Below are 24,358 nucleotides of genomic sequence, written 5' to 3'. Positions count from 1 at the left end.
TAATATTTTACTGTTTCCCAATTTCAGTCATTGTTAAATGAAAAAAAAATGTAGAATGAATACTGGAGTATTAAAAAAACACTTATTTCAATATCGTTTATATATATAAAACAATATTTATTCATATTTACAAAGTTATAAATACTTTAAATGATAACTATGGAAAACTTATTATGTAAATATGATAAACTAATTATGTAATTATAGTCAACTAATTATTATGTCAATTGATAAAAATGCATGCATTTTGAGCAAGTATATAAATGTACAGCGCACCAAAAAAAAAAAAAAAAAAAAANAAAAAAAAAAAAAAACGGATCACCCCAAATAACTTTTGATTTAATTATCGGGTTTTCACCTTCTAGGACTCAATCTTATTGACTTGAAAGGGTGACTTTAAATATGCTAATTAATAAGAGCAGACGATATTTTAAGTTACGAAGTCAGACAGAAAAACGTAGTTTCTCTGAATAAACATACCATTTTTTTCAACGGATTCGAATTTTGATCTTCGAAATATAGAGGGTAGTCGCAATCTGGGAAATATGGTCCCAATAGTTTGGTCAGGAAAGAGCACCAAAGTTTAGACCTCTTAATGTTAATTTTACTTTTTGCGTATTTCACTATATCTCAAGAACGTTTGAAGCGAATCGAAAAATATTTTTCACCCAATTATATAGTTTGCTTATCAAAAGATAATTCCATACAAAAAATAACTTCTAGTAAGTGTTTTTTATTTTTATGATTTTATTCAAAAATAGCCAAAAAATGCAAGGTTTACAATTTATTACATCATTTTAAAGAATGTAATTTTACATGGCAAGATACAAAATTTGAGCCAAGACAGAGAAATTGAATTTCAAAAAAGTCAGGTACTTAGAAATCGATGTTTCCGAAACTATTCGACCAATTTCGATCAAGAATGTAATTTTACATGGCAAGATACAATATTTGAGCCTAAACAGAGAAATTGAATTTCAAAAAAGTCAGGTATTTGGAAATCGATGTTTCCGAAACTATTCGACCAAGATTGTAATTTTACATGGCAAGATACAAAATTTGAGCCTAAACAGAGAAATTGAATTTCAAAAAAGTCAGGTACTTGGAAATCGATGTTTCCGAAACTATTCGACCAATTTCGCTCAAATTTTGTATTTTGTTACATAAAATTATATTCTTTAAAATGATGCAAAAAATTATACATCTTGCAACTAAAAAAAAACCTTCTTAAATAAAATAATAAAGAATAATAAATATCTACTAAAGCTATTTTTCGCATGGAGTTATCTTTGGATAAGAAATTTTATAATCGTGTGTAAATTTTTCTTTAATTTGCTTAAAACGTTTTTGAGATATACCGAAATACGCATTAGGTAAAATTAGCATTAAGTGGTTCAAATTTTGGAGCTCTCTCCTGATCAAACGATTGGGACTATATTTTCCAAATTGCTGCAACCCCCTATGTTTTGGAGATCAGAGATCCCAATCCGTTGAAAAATAGTATGTTTATTCAAAGAAAATACTTTTTTGTGTCTGATTTCGTATCTGAAAAAATCGTCTGCACTTATTATTTAGCATATTTGAGGTTACCCCATGTAGCTATTCAGATTGAGTCCTAAAATGTGAAAATCCGATCATTAGACAAGAGATATTCAGGGTGGTCCGCTTTTTCCACATTGTACTTCATTAAAATTTTTGAAATGCTTTGATTCATATTATTATTCAAATTAATTGCTAACTTTATAAGGTGCCAAATTAAATCACATTATTCTAGAATTGAATCCTTCTCTAAATTGAATACACGCTACTGTGTTCCGCTTGATCCAAAACATGGTTAAACATCTTATTAAGCTTAAATAATATGTACAACAAAAGGTTTCAAAGCGCCTAAGATGCGATCCAAGAGTTTAACGCTTTCACTTTCAGGTAAAAGGGCACAAAATGCGCATCTAATTTGGATCAACGTAATTTAATCGTAGCCAAGCACTTATCGTACTGATGAATATAAAATGAGTTAAAAACATGTAAAGTAGAAAAGCATCTCCTATTTCTGTTCCAAGGTAAATTATAACATTAACGATACATGCAGTTAAAAGCGGGAATAAATAAATGAAAATGTAAATATTTATTGCACTTTCAAGTGATGGGGCACCAAAGCTTTGTGTATGCGTTTGAGATATTATGTTCAATTTCATAAATAAGAGCTCATCGTTCCTGCGAATACATAATAAGATGAAAATATAAATCAGTGAAACAGTTTCACCTTCTTTTTCTATTCTAAGATAAAGCATAATTAATAATGATATCAAAAATTGAAGTTATGAATATTTTAACAAAAAGGTAAATATTTTTGATAGTACAATATTGCACTTTCAAGTAATGAGGCCCCAAAATTTTTATCCATGGGCTTGGCATATTAGGTTAAATTGAATCATCACTACAGCCCGGATTTTGATGACCTAAAAAATCCCCATTAATGCCCTTAAAAAGTGCAAAAAATGCCCTTAAAAATGCGAAAATTGCGCTAAAAATGCCTTGTGACATGACTTAAATAAAGTGAAAATATTGAACTAAAACAATGTTTTACTCTTTTAAATTATTATGAGCCATTTCAAAAAATATAAAGCAATGCAATACTTATTCTACTTTCATTAAGGTTTGAAAAATATGTTTTATATCCTAAAATAACAAAAAAAANCAAAGCTTTGTGTATGCGTTTGAGATATTATGTTCAATTTCATAAATAAGAGCTCATCGTTCCTGCGAATACATAATAAGATGAAAATATAAATCAGTGAAGCAGTTTCATCTTCTTTTCCTATTCCAAAATAAATTATAATTAATAATGATATCAAAAATTGAAGTTATGAATATTTCAATAAATAAAAATAAAAAAATATTTTGGAAGTGCAATGTTGCATTTTCAAGTAATGAGATCCATGCGCTTGGCATATGAGGTTAAATTGAATCATCACTATAAGAGATAGATCGGCGTTCGAGAGAATATAAAATGAGATTAAAATGTATGGCAGGGAAGCTTTCTCCTTCAGTTAGTTCAACTTGCTTTAAACAGATGGCGCTGAAAATGAATGCTGGCAGAAAAAATAAAAAGCGCGGGGTTTCACCGCGACGCTTACTGAGATTGAGAGGCGGGTTTCTCAGAATGTTGGTGAAAGTTTGACCGAATCGGAGTTGTTGACGGTTTCCTCTCGCTCTTCTTGGACTTCTCAGATTGTGTTTCCTTTCGCGATGAGTTGTTGTCATTCCAAGATCCCTTGACCGGACTTGAGAGCTCGTGATGGGGGATCGGACAGAATGTGTCCAGTCCAAAGGACCGGACGCGGAACTTGGTATAAAGAGTAAAAGGGTACCGAATGTGGTACGGTTCTGTTGGGAGTATTTAAAAACGGGAACTCTCTTGCTCTGGTTGTTGTGTGCGCTCTCCTGGGTTATGTTGAGTGTGTCCCGCCTGCGGTTAACCCACGTGGAGGACAAACTGTTCACTCTTGAATCCCGGTTCGAGCAACTGAGGATGAGGATTGATCCTCCTTCATCTGTCAATCATCTCAATACTTACGTCAAATCCATTGTCCGACAGGTAATTTCATTATTAGATCAATCAACATTTAAGAGCATTTTTATAATTCCAGTCAGTGTCTCAAAAAATATCCATCCCTGCACTCAGAAAAAAAAAAAACTATTTTATGGTTAGATTTATCCTGTTTCTGGCTCTATGGGGACACCAAAAAGGTGGATAATTTTTGCAGGAATGCTTCGGCAATGATTTTTGTTAAGTTAACCATAAAATATGGTGTTATAATAAGTGATAAAATTTAGTAAATGTGATAAAATTTGGTCATTTTATCATGATTTCTTAGAACACGGCATAAAAACCATTTATCCGGTTAAATTTATTTTTCAGTTTTGTATTTTTTACTAAATGTTGGTAATAAATATTATAATTTTGAAAATCAGAATCTTTGGCGAATCGTTTCCATATGAAGGGAAAAATTACCAAATGATTGGTTTATATATATACTTTAGTTTTATTACTAGAATTAGGATTTTTTTGGTTTAACCATACAGAACAGTAATTCTACCAGAGTATTTTTCTCCTTGTGGACAAATAAATATTTTAGTTTTATGCCTAACTAGTTAAAAAACGTAGTGGAATGCCATGTTATTTGGAACTTAAAAAATTATATTTAGAATGTACATGAGCAACAAGAAGCTATTTTCAAATATATCTAATTTTCAATTAAAAAAAACCCATCCATTCTAAAAAAATAAATTTCAAATTATCTAATTTATTTTATCCTTTTTAGTGTACCTAATTAGTTTAGGAACGCAGTGGAACATGTTAATGTGGCATTTTAGTAAATCAGTTTTCAAATGTATAATGTATCATAATAGCTGTCTACAATATATTTTAGTTTTTCCTTAAAATCTCAAAGTCCACTTTTCTAAGCATTTGGACAATAAATAGTGACATTTTATTGTATTCAGTAAATTTAAGAATGTGGTGAATGATCGTGTTATTTTGCCGTAGAAAATTGAGTTCGGAATATGTAGCGATAACAGGAAGCTGTTTACAATATATATTATTTTTATTAAAATCTGAGGAAAAAAAATCTGTTTTAAAGTTTTTTCAAAAATAAAAAACATAGTAAATATTTTTTTTAAACTTTTATATTTTGCTACAACATGTTTTGAAGCTTAAAAACTTGCGTAGTTTTGAAATGTCACTTATTTTCATTTTTCTGAGCTCTTTAGTTCCAACCATCTTTTTTCTAGTTCTCCTCTACATATTGAAATTTTTCATTAAACTGTTAAATCATGTAAGTTATTTTTTCTGTTAAAATTCTTTTAATTAATATCGTACTGCCATCTTTATAAATTAAATTTATATCATCTGAGTTTTTTTAAATATGTTATTTAGTTTTGAATAATTTACTTACTATCATGAGACTGTTTTATTTAATATTCAATTGTCATATATTTCTCTATATTCATTATTTTTCAGGTTGTTTCAAAAGCACAATTTTCAAAATAAAAAACGGAATACTTTAACAATTTTTGATGAAACGATCAGAGCAGTACGTTGTTAAGATTATTGTTGAACTCGTTTATGTAAAGATAATTTCAATGTAAAAGTTATTTTTTATAATTACGGTAAAATTAATAATGGTTTAAAAATGTTTGAGTTGTAAAGTATACAAATTTCCCCACCATTTTAATCTAAGTAATTTTCCCATTTCACGGAAATCGGTCGAATAGTTGTTGAGAAATAAAAATATTCCTTTTACTTTTTTGACTGCCATTAATGTTAATACAAATCATTATATGAGCGTAATTTTTGATCAAATGTTTTTTTTTTTACTTTTTAATTTATAAGTGCTACTTATTTTATTCATTTGAAATTCATGAATTTAGTTAAAATTAAAAATTACGCATAAAAGCAATAAGAAATATTAGGTTGTTTACTTACGTTCTTAAATCATTAATTAAGAATATTTTTTCTGTATCATTCGCGATGTTGATTTCTTGCCATATTTGATAATTTTGTGATTTTTGGAAAGTTTTGTGAAATTAAGTAGCCTAACGAAACTGAAAATCCTAACCTTAAATATTCTAACTAATTAGTGAGTAAATATTCTAATTAATTTTGAGATGAGAAATCAGACACTATTTTTTGTAGTTGTCGATTTCACCTTTTTGCGTATTTCATTGTCTCTTAAATTTAAATAGAAGGTTCATCGTAATCAAAATGATATGCTTTTCATTATCGATATTTACCGTATTCATAATATCGTTAAAAATATTTAATTTCTACTACAAATTAATATAAATCCCGACCTATTGCTTTTTAAAAATGCAATACTATTTAATAGTTAAAATATCCTACAATCTGCTTGGTCTTAAGTTCTCTGTTTTACATTTATAGAATCGATTTTTTAGTTAAATTTTGTTGTATGAAAAGTCTTCTTTATTATAAACCAATAATATATTTACTTCGGAAAGATACAATTCTAAATTCGGAACAATACAATTCTTCGGAATTCAATTCTAGTTCAATTTAAGGCATAACAGTTTAAAGAATAGTAAGAAAGTTTGCATCTTTCCGAATTTCAAATTAACATATTCAAAGTCATGCACAAAATTCTAAGTTGTCTTTGAATTGTATAATTTACTTATGTAAAACTTATTTACTTTTTTCAAGCAAATTGTTTTGAATATTTTGTCGAAGATGAAAATACCTTACTATAAAATTAAAAAAAAAAAACGAATATTCATATTATAAATTACAAATACAAAATTAAATTCTCTAAATCATACTCTTGCAAAAAATTATTACAAAATATGATTTGTAACAAATGATTGGATGATTGATGACTGCAATTAATTTGGAATAAACACATTTTGTGTAATTTATAAGCATTTCATGAAAATCAATTCAACTTAAATGAACATATTTTTTAACCCATAAGTATGTTTCAAAGGAATAATGTATTTAGGAAAATTTCAAGTTTAAAGAATATCATTTTAAAGCTTGTTAATTATTATTGATCATTTTATAATTTCGGGAAGGAAAGAGAAGTAATTTTTATTTAAACACAACTGAAAATATTTAAATTTAACTAAACTCATATTGTGAAACATAAGCTTTTTTATTTCAAATTTTATAAATGATTTAAAACTTACAAATAGCGTTCAACATATGACGAACAAAATAAAAATCATCGAGTAAAAGATATTATTTTAATGAATAGTTTAACAATTAAAGTTTCTATAAACACGTTAATAAATCCTGTTTAAATTTAAAACTGATAACTTGTTAGCATTTTCAATTAAATTAAAACTTATAAATATTTATATCATTGCATGTAATCATATTTTTTTCTCTCGAATTTAAGCGATGAAATTTATTCATCACAATCAGTAGTTATTTTCCAAAGAATTTTAGAAGTGTTTTTTAAATATATTTTAAAATTTGAAAGTTCATTTTATTTTTAGATGAAAATTAAAATAATCCTATGATTTCAGTAGTTTATAGATGATAGATGTCATAATTAGTTGGATGTTTTTCAGATTTCAGTAAATGTTATAATTATTAATATGTTATAAAATTGCTTTAAAGTTTAATGTTACACTTACTTTTTCTGCGTCACAATTTAACATTAATTTATTTTTATATGAATTTCAAATAGATAATTGAAATTTTGAATTCTTTTGTTATAATTTGGAACAAAATTTTAAGTGACATTTACGAAAAACTTTTTTAAATATTTTTATTTGTTATTAATACGCGACAGAAAGTGTATGTTATGCAGAATTTTTTTAGAAAATGTAGAAAATGAGTTACATAAATGTCTTTTTCGCTTAAAGAATGTTTTTTATCACAAAATGTTATTCGTTCCACTTATTTCCCAGCTACGAAAACTTAATGATTAATTTTTAATTTCACATGCACCACAATTTTTAGTTATTATAATAATACCTTACATATAGTAATTTTTATTTACTAAAACTAATTTTAAACATTTATGAGTGTAGCATAGTTTTTAATTGAAATAAAATAGAAAGTTGGTTTTATTTTAAACATTTACGTCATTATTATTCAGTTTTTATAAAAGTAATAAACATTTACGAGATCTTCTGAGATATTTAAAACAATTTTTTTGAAATAATTTAATTTTATAATGAAGTGAATAAGTAGGTTAAGTAGTATTTTGTAATATTTTTTCAAAGAGAGACTATATTTTTAAAACTATTTTAAGGAAAGTACGTTATTTTAAAAATTTTTTACACAATCCGTAGACAAAATATTGCATGATAAAAAGAACTAAAATAGTTTATAAATCATATTGATAGAAATATTATAGAGGCATGTTGAAATATAATTATATCGTAATTTATTTTCTGTAAACTTTAATATGTACTAAGATGAAGCATATTATCGTAATGTAACTATATTATAATATATTTGTTGTTTCCTTCAATATGGTGCTACGGTGAAGCACATAATACAATAATTATTCTATATTTGTATATATGTAAGTTGAAGCAAATAATCGTACTATAATTATATTATTAAATATTCCCGTGACCTTTGAAGCATATTATAATACTATATGGTGCTAAGTTGAAGCATATTATAGTACTATAATTTATTATATTTACTATAACCTTTAAGATGGTGCTATAAGTTAAAGCATATGATTATACTATAATTATATTATGATATATTTTCTGTCACTCTTAATATGGTCATAAGTTAAAGCCGATTATCGTATTTCTTGAATTCGGTTACACGATGCTATGATTAATCTTGAAAGGAAACCAATTTTAATTTTTACTAAGGTTGCAGAAACTCTGCATTATATTGGTTTACAAAATGTATGTTATTAAGCCTCCACTTCTTATAATGTTTTGCTATTACTCTGATTAGTTACAGATACTTTTTTTTAAAGAATTATGTATTTTTAATTCATTTTTGCGCTTTTTTTATTTAATCTTTACATTTAATTGAAAATATTGTTTATAGAAATGCTTGTTTTGTAAATCATCAGAATACAAGAAGTTATTTATCTTCTTCGAAAATGTTAAGATATTAGTTAATAATTATAATATTTATTTGCGTTGGATATTTACTCACACATGTCTGTCTATTTATGTAGAAAAGCAATGACAGAAACTAACTTTGTAAAACAACTTACTTTGTGATTTTAAAATTCCCACTTAAAGAGTTTAGAGAGCTTAAAGAATTTTCTGATTTAATTATAATATTTTGCCCCTAATTCGGTTAATTAACACATATCTTCTCATAACATGATGATCTTTTTAATCTTAATTCCTTGTGTTTTTTGTTCTATTTCATGTTTATGTTTCTATTGTAAAAATTCTTTTTGAATGTTTACCTATTTTTTGCATCACCAAAACGTAAATAATCTATCTTCCTTGAAAATTAGATAATAAGTTATAATTATTCAATATTTCCGGGTTTTCGCGTTTTTAAACAGACATATGTCAAGACAATAAAACTTAACTAATGTTCATTTAATATAATGATCTCAGTAATGGTTTTTTTTAGCTAGAAATTGTATTTTTTTGCTTTTTAGTATTGGAAATTAGTAGTGCTTACAGCATTTTACTGGCCAAAAAAATTATAATTAGATCACGCAAAAACGATATTCTTTTTAAAACCTATCTGGATAAGATATTATTTTTTTAGCCACATAACAGTCATAAAACAAATAGTTCAGATGCTTAGAAATGAAACTAAAGAAACAGTTGACAATGTTTGTTTTGGGGCTGAGGTATTCAAGCGAAATAATCGATCAAAAAGTAGAAAAAAAAACTCTCTTTTAGACATAAGTGCCTTGCTCTTGTCTGTTGTCGTAGAATATTTTTGGAACATAAAGCACTGTCCCTTTTGAGAATAGGTTTTTGAGGTTCAAGATAGGATAAGTTATTTCGAGTCCAAATCCCTTTAAACTGCTGCAGATTTTTCTTGTCAAATCTGAGACAGCTTTATGCGGGTTGCATTTGCTCGGTGAGAGAATCGTAATCTAACGAAAAAAAATTAAGTCTGAGGAATTTTGGAAGCATAACAAAATCGTCTGCTACCATTTAAGTTTTTTTTTTTTTAAAGTTTTTTTTTCGCTTTTTAGTTCTTATCTTATTATTTTATATGAAATTTCATTCTTTAAAACATCCCTTTTCCTCTTGAATATTCTATTAATTTTAAATAGAATCTGTGCAGGCTTGTCTAACTAAGTCCTTAGTTTAATAACTAGACTCTTAGTTCCTATAGCATTGTTTATGTCTAAGGATTAAAATTTTTATTATCTATTTTGTGCTGAATTTCGTAGTTTTCTCAGTTTTCCCAGTTTTTTCATATTCATATGAAATTATGAAACTCTACATACTATCTCTGCGAAATATTTCCACATTAGTTTTAAATTTCTGTTTCTTATTTCCTATCTTATTTTATAAAAAAATTTGTACAGTTAAAAATATCTAGTTTAAAAAAAATTGAGCAAATTATACAAGTGGAGTAAATTATACATGAAATTTTTGTGAATGGGTTGTATAGCTTAGTCCTTAGTTTTTATACTTAGATACTTAGTTCTTAAATTAATATTTCACATTTATGTGTTTTTATTTTAGATAAAATTTTATACAATTTAAATATCTCAGTTTTTTTATATTTAGTTGACACAATTGAATATGAAACTGCAGAACTATACATAACATCTCTGCAAAATGTATTAAATTTTAGTTTTTAATTTCTGTCTTTAAGTTCTTATTTTATTTTATATAAAATTTTATACAATATAAATATCTCGTTTTAAAAAATACAATTAACTGTATAGCTATATACAATTAGTTGTATTTTTTAAAACGAGAATAAATTGAATGAGATATAAATGAACTAAATATGAAATTTTTGTGAATGGGTTGTATAGCTTTTGTCCTTAGTATTTGAGACTTAGTTCTCAAAGTATTATTTTATACTTATTTTATATTTTATATAAAATTTTATACTATTTTAATATATTCGAATGTATTCCATTTTAGTTTTAAATTTTTCTCCCTTAGTTCTTATCTGATTTTACATAAAGTTTTACACATTAAAAAATATCTCATTTAAAAAAAAAATACAGTCAATTATAACGAAATACAGTCAATTATGTGTGAAGAAATACATTCAATTATGTGTGAACTTAAAAACAGATTAAATACCTAAATATTAAATATATTAAATTTTGTACAATTTACTTTCATATTTTTCTCTTACTCAGTTAGTAAGACTCAAATAATTATGTAATTACATAAAATATCCCTCTAAAATATGTTCTCCTTAGTTTTTGATTTTTGCAAATCAATTTTTTTATTTTAAATATAAATATTAATAATTATAAATTCCTATTTTTATTAAAAATCTGATCTGAATTAATTATAATGGCTTTAAACTTTATGTGTAATGCTTTTGTAAACTACGTTTATTGAGAAAGATGTTTAATGATTTCAACTTTTGGTAATCTGTTAAAATTAAATGATAAATAATCTGTGCAATATGGTTTACTTTAGTTTGTAACTTTTGAAAATCTATCGTTCTTTTTATTTTAATTACTAAAAAAATATCAATAACAATTATAAATTTCCTTTGAAGGTTACTTACAAATTTAAAATTAATTATTGAGAAAAAATTCATTATTAAAGATTCAAAAATTATGCATAATATTTTGTGCCTTATATTGTATATTCAAATAATTTACTACCATTATGTTCTTATAAAAATGGTAATTTACTTTCAATTCATTTATTATTAAAGCATATGCTACCATTAAAGCCTTTTATTTTTAAGTTTTAAATTTTCACCACTTAATTTTTAGCCTTATATTTTTATTTCCAGAAATTGAAGATTGTTATTTTGAAAGATTTTTTTATTATTGTATACATTTTATTTATGTAAAAAGCTATTAGAAACTATGAAACTATGCATAATATTTCAGTGCAATATCTTTTATAATACAACATCTCGGTTTTTCTTGTAACATGTGTAATAAATTTTCTTCTTATAATTTTAAATGTAAAGAATGAAAAGCAACTGACTATAATAGCTTTTTAAAGTTATTTTTGGGCATTATATTGTATATTGAAATGCGTTTAATTTATTTAATTTTCGTTACTCAGTTATTTCCCTATATTTGTAAATAAAGGAATAATAATACAAACATTTTATTTTTCTAACAAAACGATTAGAACTTACTTTTAAAATTATATAACTATAAAAATAGCAACTATAAAAAAGAAAAATATGCATCTCTCTCACTCGAGACACAGTTAAATATCATGATTAATGTTTCTCGTAATTTTCGTTTTAATTTTTTTGAAACTGAGATAATGTGTAATTATTTTTCGGTGTAACATAGTATGCTCAATTTGAAGAATAAACTGATAAATCATGTGATATATATTTTTTTGGATATTAAAAGAAAAATAAATTAACGTAGTTTATAATGTTAATTAAATGTGATGTCTCACACATCGTGTTAACAAGAAAGAATGTGTCAACAGCTTACATCCCAACTGTGAAATAAATTTTATTTACAACCTTAAGTAAAGTAACAGAAATTTAATCCATCTCAATTACTTGAAGAAATCTATCACGAAGAGGCTTCACAAAACTCTGGTCTCTTGGCTTTTCTCCTAATGTTTGTGTTTAGAATAGCTTACATTAGAACAATTTACATGTTGAATCCCTGTATTTATGCTTTTTTTTATGAGAAAGCTTATTTATTTTCCGTGGGCAGAAGAAAAACGAACATCTCTAATCACCTTTGATCTATACCTTACTTTTAAAATTAATGTTACATTTAAAATTAACCTTACATTTAAAATTATTTGACATTAAATTTTTTTTTAATTTGAGGCTAATGCTATAAAATGAAAAGAAAAAAGTATTTATATTTTGTACACCGTTTACTAATTTTTATGACAAATAAATGGGAATTTTCTTGTGAAAAATGAGCACGAGGAAAAAAATTCAAGTAAAATTACCGTGCTGTAAGCAAATACATTTCTAGTTAAAAAAAAATACATAATGCTGGTATTAAGAGCCAAAATTTACAGTATTAAAATCGAAAAATTTCTATAGTTCTTATATAGATAAAGTTCTTATTACCACACATTTAGAAAAAAATACAAACTTGAAAAGTAAATTTAACCAAAGAAATAGTTTTTATGTCATGCTCTAAGGTATTTTGTAAAAATTACCAAATTTTACCCCATTTACTAAATTTTGTCACATACTATAAAACTATGTTTTAATGTTAATTTTACCAAAATCATTAACAAAGAGCTTTGGTAAAAATTACAGAGCTTTTGGATGTTCCCATAGTGCAAGAAACACTGTAAATTTTACCATATTCTGGTTCATTTGATGATACTTTTTCTCAGTGTGTGTTATTATACAGTTGAAAAATCTTGAGAATTTTTTTAGATTTCTAGTAAACATCTCTTTTGTTTGTGTTTTGTTGTGTTTAAGATTCTTGATACTTTCTTTTCTCAAAAATAAAGGATATATAATTGAAAATTAGGAACTGCATTGAAATTTATAGTAAATTATTCAGCTAGGAATGGTTTTTCTGATAATTATATTTGATAATCATAACGACGATTTCTTTTTAATTAAAGCTTAAAAGCAGTGATTTCAAATTGCATTTTTTAAGATAAGATAATTTTATAAAGATTCGCAAGAAAATGAAATGTAATCAACAATGTACAAAAATAGTTTATTAAATGTTAAAACTCACTTCTTAAAATTAGTATTCACTACGCGAACTTGAATTTATGGCTTTTTATTTTATTTATTTTTGATAACTAATTCAGACAGCTATTGCTTTCTGTGGAAGATACATCCTGAAATTCTGTTTTCATGTCTGAGTATGAGGCATTTTTTAAAAAAAAAATCATAGAAAGCAATGAAGAACGAATCATATTGAAATATTGTTAAAAAATGATAGATGATAAGTTGTTATAAAAGTGGTTGTCATAACAAGGAAATGTCTGAACAAAAAAGAAATGAATGAAAAATGTTTGCCATCTAACGAACGTGTTCGTTTAACGTTCAACTCGTGTATTTTTTTTGTATCACATACTGTGTTATGAAGGATTTGAGGTATCATGTATCATAATCATTTATGTATATAATAAAAATAACAGAAGGCATTTGAAATGAATTGACTGGAATGGCAGCACCGTATTATTTTTTTAAGAAGAATGTCTTAAAGCTATCATGAAGGTCAATGACATATATTTTTTCAATATCTTTCTGAAATAAAATATTGATGTATCGTATATTATATATCATATTACATTATATATTACATTGCGTGTTATTCTGTTCTTGTGGTATTTTTCTAGTCTACATAATGTCACAAGAAATTTTTTCAAATTAAATAAAACAAATTATTTTATTTTGAATAATTAACCCACAACGAATATACGACTCATAAATACGTAACTTTTTAACAACGCTTCCATTCACATAACAACTCTAAATATGCAACTTTTTAACAACTATCCAATTCATGCAACGAATGTGCTACTATGCCATGGTCTTACAACGATCCGATTCACATAGTTGATATACGACTCTCAAGTGTGCAGCATTTTTACAACGATCCGATTCACATAGTTGATATGCGAAGCTCAAGTTTGCAGCATTTTCACAACGATCCGATTCACATAGTTGATATACGACTCTCAAGTGCGCAGCATTTTCACAACGATCCGACTCACATAGTTGATATACGACTCTCAAGTGTGCAGCATTTTCACAACGATCTGATTCACATAGTTGATATACGACTCTCAAGTGTGCAGCATTTTCACAACGATCCGATTCACATAGTTCCTATACGACTCTCAAGTGTGCAGCATTTTCACAACGATCCGATTCACATAGTTGATATACGACTCTCAAGTGTGCAGCATTTTAGCAACGATCCGATTCACATAGTTGATATACGACTCTCAAGTGTGCAGCATTTTCACAACGATCCGATTCACATAGTTCATATACGACTCTCAAGTGTGCAGCATTTTCACAACGATCCGATTCACATAGTTGATATACGATTCTCAAGTGTGCAGCCTTTTCACAACGATCCGATTCTCAGTAAACTTGTAACTCTTAGTATGCAGATTTCCTACAACGATCCGATTCAGATTGTGAACTCGAGTCTCTCAGTATGCAGCCTTTTATAACGTACGGGTAACGGATGGATTCATTTAACGGATATACTTCTCTGAGTATTCAGACTTTTAACAAATATTCGATTTAGCATAGCGACTTTTAAAAAGTTCGAAAATTTTAATGTTTTAATGTAATTAAAAGTATTTTTATTTCTATATTAAAAACTTACATTTTTTCTTACAGGTAATTAATTAAAATAGTTTTTAACGATTAAATATGTTCATTATAGTCTTAAGATATTTAACAAATTAATATCCATCTATCGGGTATTAATTAATACCTGTAATTTAGCTATTCAAAAGACTCGAAACTTTTGGAGTATTCAAGTAAATCTGAAATATTCTAACCTGTGACCTATTCGAATAAATCAGCGTGTTTATAACCTGAGCTACATGCATCATGGTTCTTGAGTTTCATATTTACAATTTGTTAGTTGTCCTGGAAATTCTCGCGAATTAAAATCATTATCCGAGCTGCTTAGAAATTTTACAGAATGCTCGAATTCGGACAATTAATCACTAGTTTTATTAGAATAATAGCTAAAGAGGAAACATCTTTAAACTATTATTCAGATGAATAGAAATAGTATTAATTTAATACTCTCATGTTTTCTCATCAATATATTCTAGCCAAAACGTCATGATTATTGATCGTTGACATTTTGTAAAATTTAAAATTATCCGGTCCGGAATATCCTACTAATATCACACAGTCACCTTTTCTCAATTATCTATCCACACTATACAAAAAATTTCGGAACTAATTACGGTGTTAAGTACTGTCACCCAGGGGTCAGCATCCGTAAAATCCATTTTACCATAAAATACATTTTTATCGTAAAATTTTATATCGTAATTTTCACAGTTATGTTTAGTTAATAACAGTGACTCATTAATTTTACTGAAAATAGTACTGTAGAAATCACGTATATCTGATTTTTGTTCAGTTTAATTTATGGTAAAAAATAGATTTCGAGGTAAAAATTACCGTCACTTTACCGTAATTTTGTTTCGAAACTCTCGTCATAGCAATTTCTGAGAGTAATCGTTTTGTTTAGGCCTATGTATTTTACATTCGAAATGTGAAAAATGCTCGTTACAAAGCTGTTTTATCAACAATTATAAAAACAGAGCTATTCGAAATGTTAATCGTGAAACTTTTAAAAGTTGGCTTCTGACAAGCACAGACGATAAAAGACATGCCCCAAAACTTCGAAAAATGTAGTAGTGGTAGCTGACGAGAATATTCTGTCATCACCTCGTAGACTGATGTGGCCATATGTTATGTCAAGTTATTCTGATGGATTTGTGCACTCGCCAAGCATTTTTGTTCCAGGCCAATTAAGTTGGGGTTGGACGTTTTGATCATAAATATTCTGTTTATTTGTTTTTCTTATCAACTTCTTTGTGTTGTCTGAAGTGGGGAGGCATTTAATGAAAATAAATAAAATACAATTGCTAAATTTATTGTCTCGATGACAAACAAGTTTCATTCACTTTGTTTAATTTTTTTTTTATATTCCTTCCTTAAAGAGAAATTCCCCTCCCCCTCCTTTCTGCGAACTAATGTCTGTTTCTCTTCAAGCATTAATTGTTTTCTTTAAATATAAAGTTAGGTTAATTTTTATTCTAGTACCTATATGAACAATGGTTATATTTAATGACCCCATGGCTAACAAGCTGGTTGTTGGGGGGGAATGATTTACTATTTTACCAATCTGGCTATTGCTAAAATTGCCTCTAACTTAATGGTCATACAAAAATTTAAAAATATATGCATTTATTTTTGAATTATTTTGCAGGTTAAAAGCTATGTTTTATATCATGAAAAATTTATTCCGTTAAACTAAACGCTTTTATGAACTTTTCTCTAAAATCATTTTCAAACAAGGGGCATCGCAGCTAGTTATTTAAATATTTAACAACATATTTTTGAGTAATTTAGGCTGCTCAATCCATCTGCCATTCTTAACAAAATGGCAAATTGATCAAGGATACGCAATGGCATATTAATTACCAAGCGTTAATCATTAGACTAATTAAAAAATATATTTGCAATCGAATAATCCCACATGCATCACGATGAAAAGTTATCTTGTCCATCAGTATAGGGAGTATTCGAGATACAAATTCCATCCATATGCATAGTCATCTTTCTTGTTCATATAGATTTCATTTATGTTTTATAAAAATATTTGCGAATATGGCCTTAATAGTATAAAAAAAATTTGACGTTGGTATGACCCTTAAATCAAGATCGAATTCACTGAGCAGCGGTAGTCGTTTTTTTGTTTTTGTAACATAATTTGTTTTAACAAATTATCAAGAAAAGTTTTGAAATAAAATAAGTAAACTTTCAAACATTTTTTACTCCAAAAAAAAACTCTTGTAGCCTTGAAATGTTTTTTACTATTTATGCTTCGAATTAGCTTCCTTGTGCTTTACCGAAAAAGTTGCTGAACAGTGAAAATATTTACGAGTTAAATATGTTTTATTCGAAATAAAAGTTTAAATTAAGTCAATTTTTTAACAAAAATAGTCCACTTTACATATTTATATTACAGATTAATTAACAGAAATTATTCTTAAGCTGTTTAACATTTTAGCGCTGATTTGAACAAATTTTTTTTTATAGAAACAGGAAATCTTAAGTTTTTTGTGACAATGAAAAAAATAATTTTTAGGGACTGCACTGGTTTAAAAATTTCTAAACATCCATTCCGTTTACGGTTTCTTTTGTAGTAATACGGCAAGTTAATTTAATTTTCCGGATCTTTCTTACTACTCCTGATTAATTTACCTGACTTTCCTTAATTTAATTTTCCTGATCTGAATAAAGTCATTCGCAATTCTAAGAAATAGCGTCTGTAAATTCGTCCTATTGAGCTCAGGATAAAAAATGGAAAAATAAGAGTTTCTCAAACTCAACTTTCTAAAACAAGGGACACGATTTCTTTAAAGCTAATGAACAGCTCTTACCATTCCTGATTAATTTTCCTGATTTTCCTTAATTTAATTTTTCTGACCTGAATAAAGTCATTCGCAATTTTAAGCAATAGCCTTTGTAAACTCGTCCCATTGAGCTCTGGAGAAAAAGTGGAAAAATAAGAATTTCTCAAACTCAACTTTCTAAGACAAGAGACACGATTTCTTTAAAGCAAATGAACCGCTTTTATTGAAATTTTACACACTTTTTGTAAATAGAACTTATGCTAAATATATATTTATAGACAGTTTTGACGAAAAATATTTTTTTAGTGCAATTTATTTCACAAGGTAATGTATGGTTTAAATTTTATATCGAAAATTTTAATATTTTGCGTATAACTAAGTCGAGAATGAAAATTTCAAATACTTCGTTCAATATTAATTAAATCCTTTTTATGAAAAGAATGCATAGATTTAATAACACCAGGGGATTAATTCTTAAGACGATTGAGCTTTAACTACCGCGGGAATGATTTTTCTAAGGGTTCTCTGAAATTCAGTTGTGAACGTCGAAATTTTCAAGTTGTTTACAAACAAAAATATGGCCAAATCTTCCAGAATATGGTAAAATTGGCTATGCACTACCAAAATATGGTAAAATACTCTACAGTAGCTTTAACAGAAGCACTTTCGTAATGATGTTGGCAAATTTAACACTAAATGGTTTTTTAATATGTGATAAATTTAGTTGAAAGAATTTAGTAATTTAATCAGGATACCTTAAAGCATGGTATGAAAAGTTTTTATTCGGTTAATTTTACTTTTCCGTTTTGAATTTTTATAAATGTGTGCCAATAAGAATTATAATTTTTAAAACCAGAATTTCCGATAAACTGTTACCATATGAACACGGTAAAACTACCAAATGAATGGCTTGAATACCATATATTTTGGTTTCATTAACCAGAATTACATTTTTTTATACCAGAAATGTCATTACCATACAGTTGATAATTTTACGAGAAATTTTTTTTGAGTGTAACGTGCATAACACGCTATCCAATTATTGTTATTATTTAAATTTTAATTGAACAAGTCATTTTTATAACTCATTAAAAATAAATTTAAGAAAATCACTTTTTTTACCTTTCGAAGCCCATGTAACCTTTAAGAAAAATCGCTTTTCCAATTATACAATCCCATTACTTCAAAAGAATACATATACCTTGGGGAGTTTTATAATCATGAACTAATATAATAAGACGCTATTACATTTTTTTTTTATTTTCTATATATATTTATTGTATATATTAGTGACATAAAATTCTACTGGTGATATTTGAAAACAAATGCCATTACAACGAGCGTATAGTCTAAAAGCTTTTTAAGTTGATTAGGGTTAAAGGTCAGTCTAATTGATGCAGTCTAATTGCTCATGAAATTTTTATTAGTTCCTTCAATGACATGATAGTAATGTCTTGGGCGGTGTTTCCATCCAATGAGGCAAGAAAGAACACGTGCTTTGTAACTTTAATGGAGCTATATATTACGACGTCCAAATTAAGAAACAGGATTTTCTTATTGAGATAAAGAAATTAATTGATGCGGATCAAACGGATTTTTATCTTCAGTTTTTAATGTAACACGAAATGATGTTTTAAAACATCTAAAGATTATTTAAGCTTATATTTTAATTATTAAAATGTTGTACTTTCAATTAAGTTCGAATAAATTCGAGCGTTTTCATATTGCACTTTTTAATAATAAAAATATGATTAATGAAGCTCATAATCGGAAACCTTATAATAATCTCAAGACATAGCTCAAAACGTATAAATTCGTTTTTATTTCTTAACAGTTGTTGAGATGTTTAAATGAATATTGGGATAACAAAACAACAATGCATTTATAAACCAAACTAATTAATAACTGTTATTGCTATAAGAAATTTTTATTATTTTAAATGTGGTTAACGAAGCTCATAATCTGAAATTTTTGTATAGCGTCTCTGCAAGTCTTGAAAATTTAAATCAATTTTAAAAAGTTTTAAAACTAATTCCTTTTTAAAAAATAGAAATTTTAAGTCGATATTAAGCTATTTAATTGAAAAGAATTTGAATTAAAACAAATTACATGCGAAAAGAAGAACTTAAAGAAACAAAACAATAACTATACTTTTGAAAAACCATTTACTATTAAATATTAAGGACTTTTTTGGAAATACAATTATAAATTTAAGAACTTGGAGCAATGTAAAGCAATCAAATGACCTAACTCTTCAGATGTCTTCATTCATGTTATTCCTCAGCTCTTCAAGCACGTTTTTTTTATTAAACTTTAAAAGCGTATCAGCACTTTTAATACTCATTTTTCAATGAGAATTGGTCGTGAATGTTATGTAGGAAAATTATTCAATTAAAAAAATTCGTCACTAGAAACAGGTTCCATATTTGAGAAATAAAAGGCTACCATTCTTCAGTTAGGGTAGTACCTTTTTTTTTTAAATCTAGAATCTAGATTAATTACCTTTTTTCAAGAAAAGAGATATTAACCGTACAAAATTAATTATTTTATGCACTGTTATCATCTAGTGGGGCAGAAATTAGACGTCCAAATTAACATGACCAACGGTATCTCACCCACTGTGGTGGTCCTGAAAGAGTGGATACCACCTCTAGAGAGCGCACTAGGTCTGCTCATCGGCAAGACCGATTGTGCAGCTCATTGGAAATATAAAAAAATGCACTGTTATCAATGTAATTTGAGTTATAAAAAATTTATAATTACGTTTTAATTAATATTACTATATTTTTCATTATTGATAATGAATTGATATTCCAAAATTTTAAAATATTTGAATATCAATTAGAAAATTTGCTCAACAGGTATTAAATCAAAACGTCCCACCTAGTGGTTGTTTTTTTAAAAAAATGCATTCAATAACGCTAACTTTTAATAAAAAGGTATGAAATTTCTTTCAATTAAAAATAGATCACGCGAAACATTAACCTCACAATTTTTCAATATAAGTATCAAATTGTTCTTCTAGTTAAATGTAATGAATTTTATTCTCTTAAAATTTCTTGAGCGCATTTAAGTGTAATATTGATCAAATTAGTAGCATGGTGCTAAATTTAACCATATATTATTTTTAATCTTAATTTTTCGATAGACAACAACTTAAAGGAAAATATGGTTTGATTTAACGTTCTATAAAGGTTGCAGAAAGTATGCAACATATTATGGTTTTAGGTACCGATATAACGCTGAACTGATTTTTCTTTGCAGTGCATTACATTCTTCGTTAAATTTTAATATTATGAGTGATTACACGGTTTTGAAGTAGATAACGATAATAGTTTTTAAACCATTCAGGGCTGTACTTAAGGGGTAGAAAATTGAACGTTCGCCCACGTTCACAAAAAAGTAAGATAATCAGTTGAAAATGCGTTAATTGAAGTTGACTTGAAAACTATTATACTATACAAATTTCATATACTATTATAACTGTAATATGTTTTTAATGTTACAAAATTATAAATTTATAATATTTTTTTGCATGTAGTTAGTATCAGTTTTGTTTATCAAACGTGCGAGGTATTTAAAACTGAAGCTAATGTAATTCATTCCGGTATGGTTAGTGCTCCTTTCTAAAGTATCATTAGCTCAATTTTTTTTTTTTTTTTGGAAGTAATTCGTCATAAAATATTTACCAGTTTTCTTTTTTTTTCTTTCAATTTTATCATTGACAGCTGAACACGTTAGAATTATTTTTTTTTCTATTCCGCTATAGGTTATTTTCCATCTCAAGGGGATAAAAGTGTTATTTAGTTGTATAGATTAAAACTTTAAGTGCATACACAAAATAGTTTACTTAATAAAAGTATTAGAATAGCTTTTCCTTGTAATCTCGTACACTCTAGCTTTCACTATTTTATTAACTCATCTTTAAATTATGCGTTTCTTAAAACTTTTTTATGAAGAAATAAAACGTTTTCAAGCGCAGATTTCAAAAAAATATATTTTCCGAATTGGTACAATAAAATTTATTTGCTATTAATTATTAACATTTAAAATATTATTTTAAATAATTACGGTCTAGGCATTAATGGGTTGAACTCTCTTTTTTTTTTATCCCATTTAAAATGCAATAAATACATAAGACTCTAATCATTTCCAATCACAAAGGAATATGAGTTCGGAATGATGAAAAGAAAGAGTAAAAAACTTTCTCCACATAACCACAGAACAGTGATATAAGCAAAATAATTGGCACATTGTGCTTGGCAATTGTGATAATAATCGATCAGCCCGACCACGTACCGCCTCTATGGGCGGAATATGTTTTTTTTTTTCTACTTTTCCTTTCCCAGTTCCTAAAGAGCAATTAATTGGCTTTCTATCTAGTGTAAGTCGAAAGAATATTTCTATATCTTTTATTGGATGATTCGGTAATTCGAACTTTAGCTCGGTAAGATTTTATGGGCAATTAATTATCTTATATCTGCACGCTGATTATTTATTTTTAAATCCATAATAAATTTACATTCCTTGTAAAGTTTTATTTTAAATTATTTAATAATTCCTTTATAGTATTAAAACAAGGATTTTCAATAAAACTTTTTCTAATATAGACCGCAATTTTTATAGAAATATTCTACCTTATCCCATATGGATGAAGAAGGCAACAATTGTAGTGTGTTATCAATGTATACAAATCACGTGATAAAGTTTTTTTAAATGCTAGAGTTCTCCTCTCGCCAGCCTCCGTAGTTGTTTTTCTTTCATCATTGTTTCTCCTCTTCTTAAAACTGATTTTTTTTTTCTTCAAAAAAAGTATCATCCTCTATACAGGATGTCCGGTAAATGTTGCGACAAACTTCTAAGGGAAGTAGGGCACATCATAAGAATTAAGATTTACCTAGGATATCATGATCGGAAATGTTATCGTATGCCGCTAAGGGCGCTTTCCTATTATGAACCGTTACAACGTGTGCCGTTGAACATCAGGTACTTTTATCTAATATATATAATTCTCTTACGTGGCTCCCAAATTTTGTCTGTATTTCCTTTCCGCCGGTGGCAACGTTTGCTTTGTTTTGTTTACGTTACTATTTCTCTTACACGGCGAATCGACCAATGATTGCCGCTAAAAATGTCACATGCCAAATGAAGCTGAGGTGGCTCAATATATAGCGCTTTTACGAACGGAAACGGAAATAACCAGAGAGCATCAGCTGCGGCAATCTCATACTATTAAGCTAAGCAGGCTAGGCTTTGTCGATAGATCTCTATTTTAGTATTTTGTCGAAAGCGCTTTTTTTCTCGAATTTATGTATTACGAATTTATTTGACGATTTTTGATTTATATCACGAATTATACTATAGCACATTTCTAATAGGTTTAACGAATTACATGTCATTTATTTGAATTCGAATTTATTTTAACGACTTAGTATTTACTAAAAAGATGTAATATTTTTTGAAAAAAAAAGTTTTTATATGGATATGAATGATTGTTTTGAATTCTTAGAATTTTGTGCATTTGCAATGTACCGTAGAACCGTGATGGCTCGGGGGATAGAACATTCGCCTTCCAATGAGGTGAACCGGGTTCGAATCTCAGCGATGGCTAGTCGATACGAATTCTGCATCCGGCTTGCACCGACCACAGTGCTGACGTAAAATAACCTCAGTGGTAGTGGTAGACGGACCATGGGTTAGAGACCCCTTTCCGTCTGGATAACCATGGGAGATTTTCGTAGTTTTCCTCTCCATGTAACGCAAAGGCGGGTTAGTTCCATTAAAAAGTCCTCCATAAAGGCAACATTTCTCCCAATACTTGATACAGGAATTCCTTTGTCTTCTGGATTGGGTTCAAAATTACAAGGTTACAGAGTTGAACATTAGTAGTCATAAACCCAAAAAACTTTATTTGGAAAAAAAATTAAAAACTAGGAACACAGAATGTGCAACACGATAAAGAACAATATCTGAGAAGTAATTTTTACTTGTTAACAATGCATAACGATAGCCTTACATCGTACAAAAGTTCAAATTTTAAACGGTTTTAATCTCTTTTGATTTTTATGTATTTTTGAAAAATTCGAAGTAAATGCTAAGATTTATATCTGGCAGCATCTAATCTCTCATTCTCTTATTTCTTTCTTTATTAAATCTTTTATTACCTTTTACATAAAGTCATACTTGAGTTTATTAACTTCTTGTTAACCACATTATAATCGTGGCAATCCTCCAAAAATAACTCTTAAAAACGCTATTTTACACAATTTAAAAATTTAATTAATGTAATGCGTCATTAAGGATATAGTCTGATAATTATGAATCGAAATGCATGTTTATGAATGAAGTGGTATCCTCAAATCAATATTTCATTCCAATTTCATCAAAGGTTTTCAAATTTCTAATGTTCATGGGGTCATTTTCCGTGCGCATAATTTCAGGCGCCACCTTCAAGCACAAATTATATTTATTTACTAATTTTTCAAGTATATATTTGAAGTGTATATTGAAGTATATATTGAAATATTCTATAGACAATAAAAATATATTCCTTAAACTTTTCATACTTAAAAGTGTTTGGTATCTTTGTTGTTTAAAAATAAATAAGCAGATAGATAAAATAAAGTGAAAATGGTGTGCA

General features: G+C 27.3%; 1 protein-coding gene across 50 annotated transcripts in view; it reads left to right on the top strand.

Annotated features, from left to right (window-relative positions):
• The first annotated feature begins 3,115 nt into the window (after positions 1-3,115).
• LOC107455144 (collagen alpha chain CG42342) overlaps positions 3,116-24,358 on the top strand; it is a 160,818-nt gene continuing 139,575 nt past the window's right edge. For 48 of the 50 annotated variants that reach the window (XM_071182534.1, XM_071182535.1, XM_071182529.1 and 45 more), the window contains exon 1: positions 3,136-3,598. In XM_071182534.1, coding sequence (XP_071038635.1) covers positions 3,299-3,598 — 300 coding nt within the window. In that variant the 5' untranslated portion in view covers positions 3,136-3,298. Of the gene's footprint in view, positions 3,599-24,358 lie in introns of all 50 variants that reach the window. The other 2 variants (XM_071182525.1, XM_071182547.1) reach the window with 2 other exon arrangements.

The sequence above is a fragment of the Parasteatoda tepidariorum genome, chromosome 6 (genome assembly GCF_043381705.1).
Source record: "Parasteatoda tepidariorum isolate YZ-2023 chromosome 6, CAS_Ptep_4.0, whole genome shotgun sequence".
Taxonomy (NCBI): domain Eukaryota; kingdom Metazoa; phylum Arthropoda; class Arachnida; order Araneae; family Theridiidae; genus Parasteatoda; species Parasteatoda tepidariorum.
This window is presented reverse-complemented; position numbering and strand designations above follow the sequence as displayed.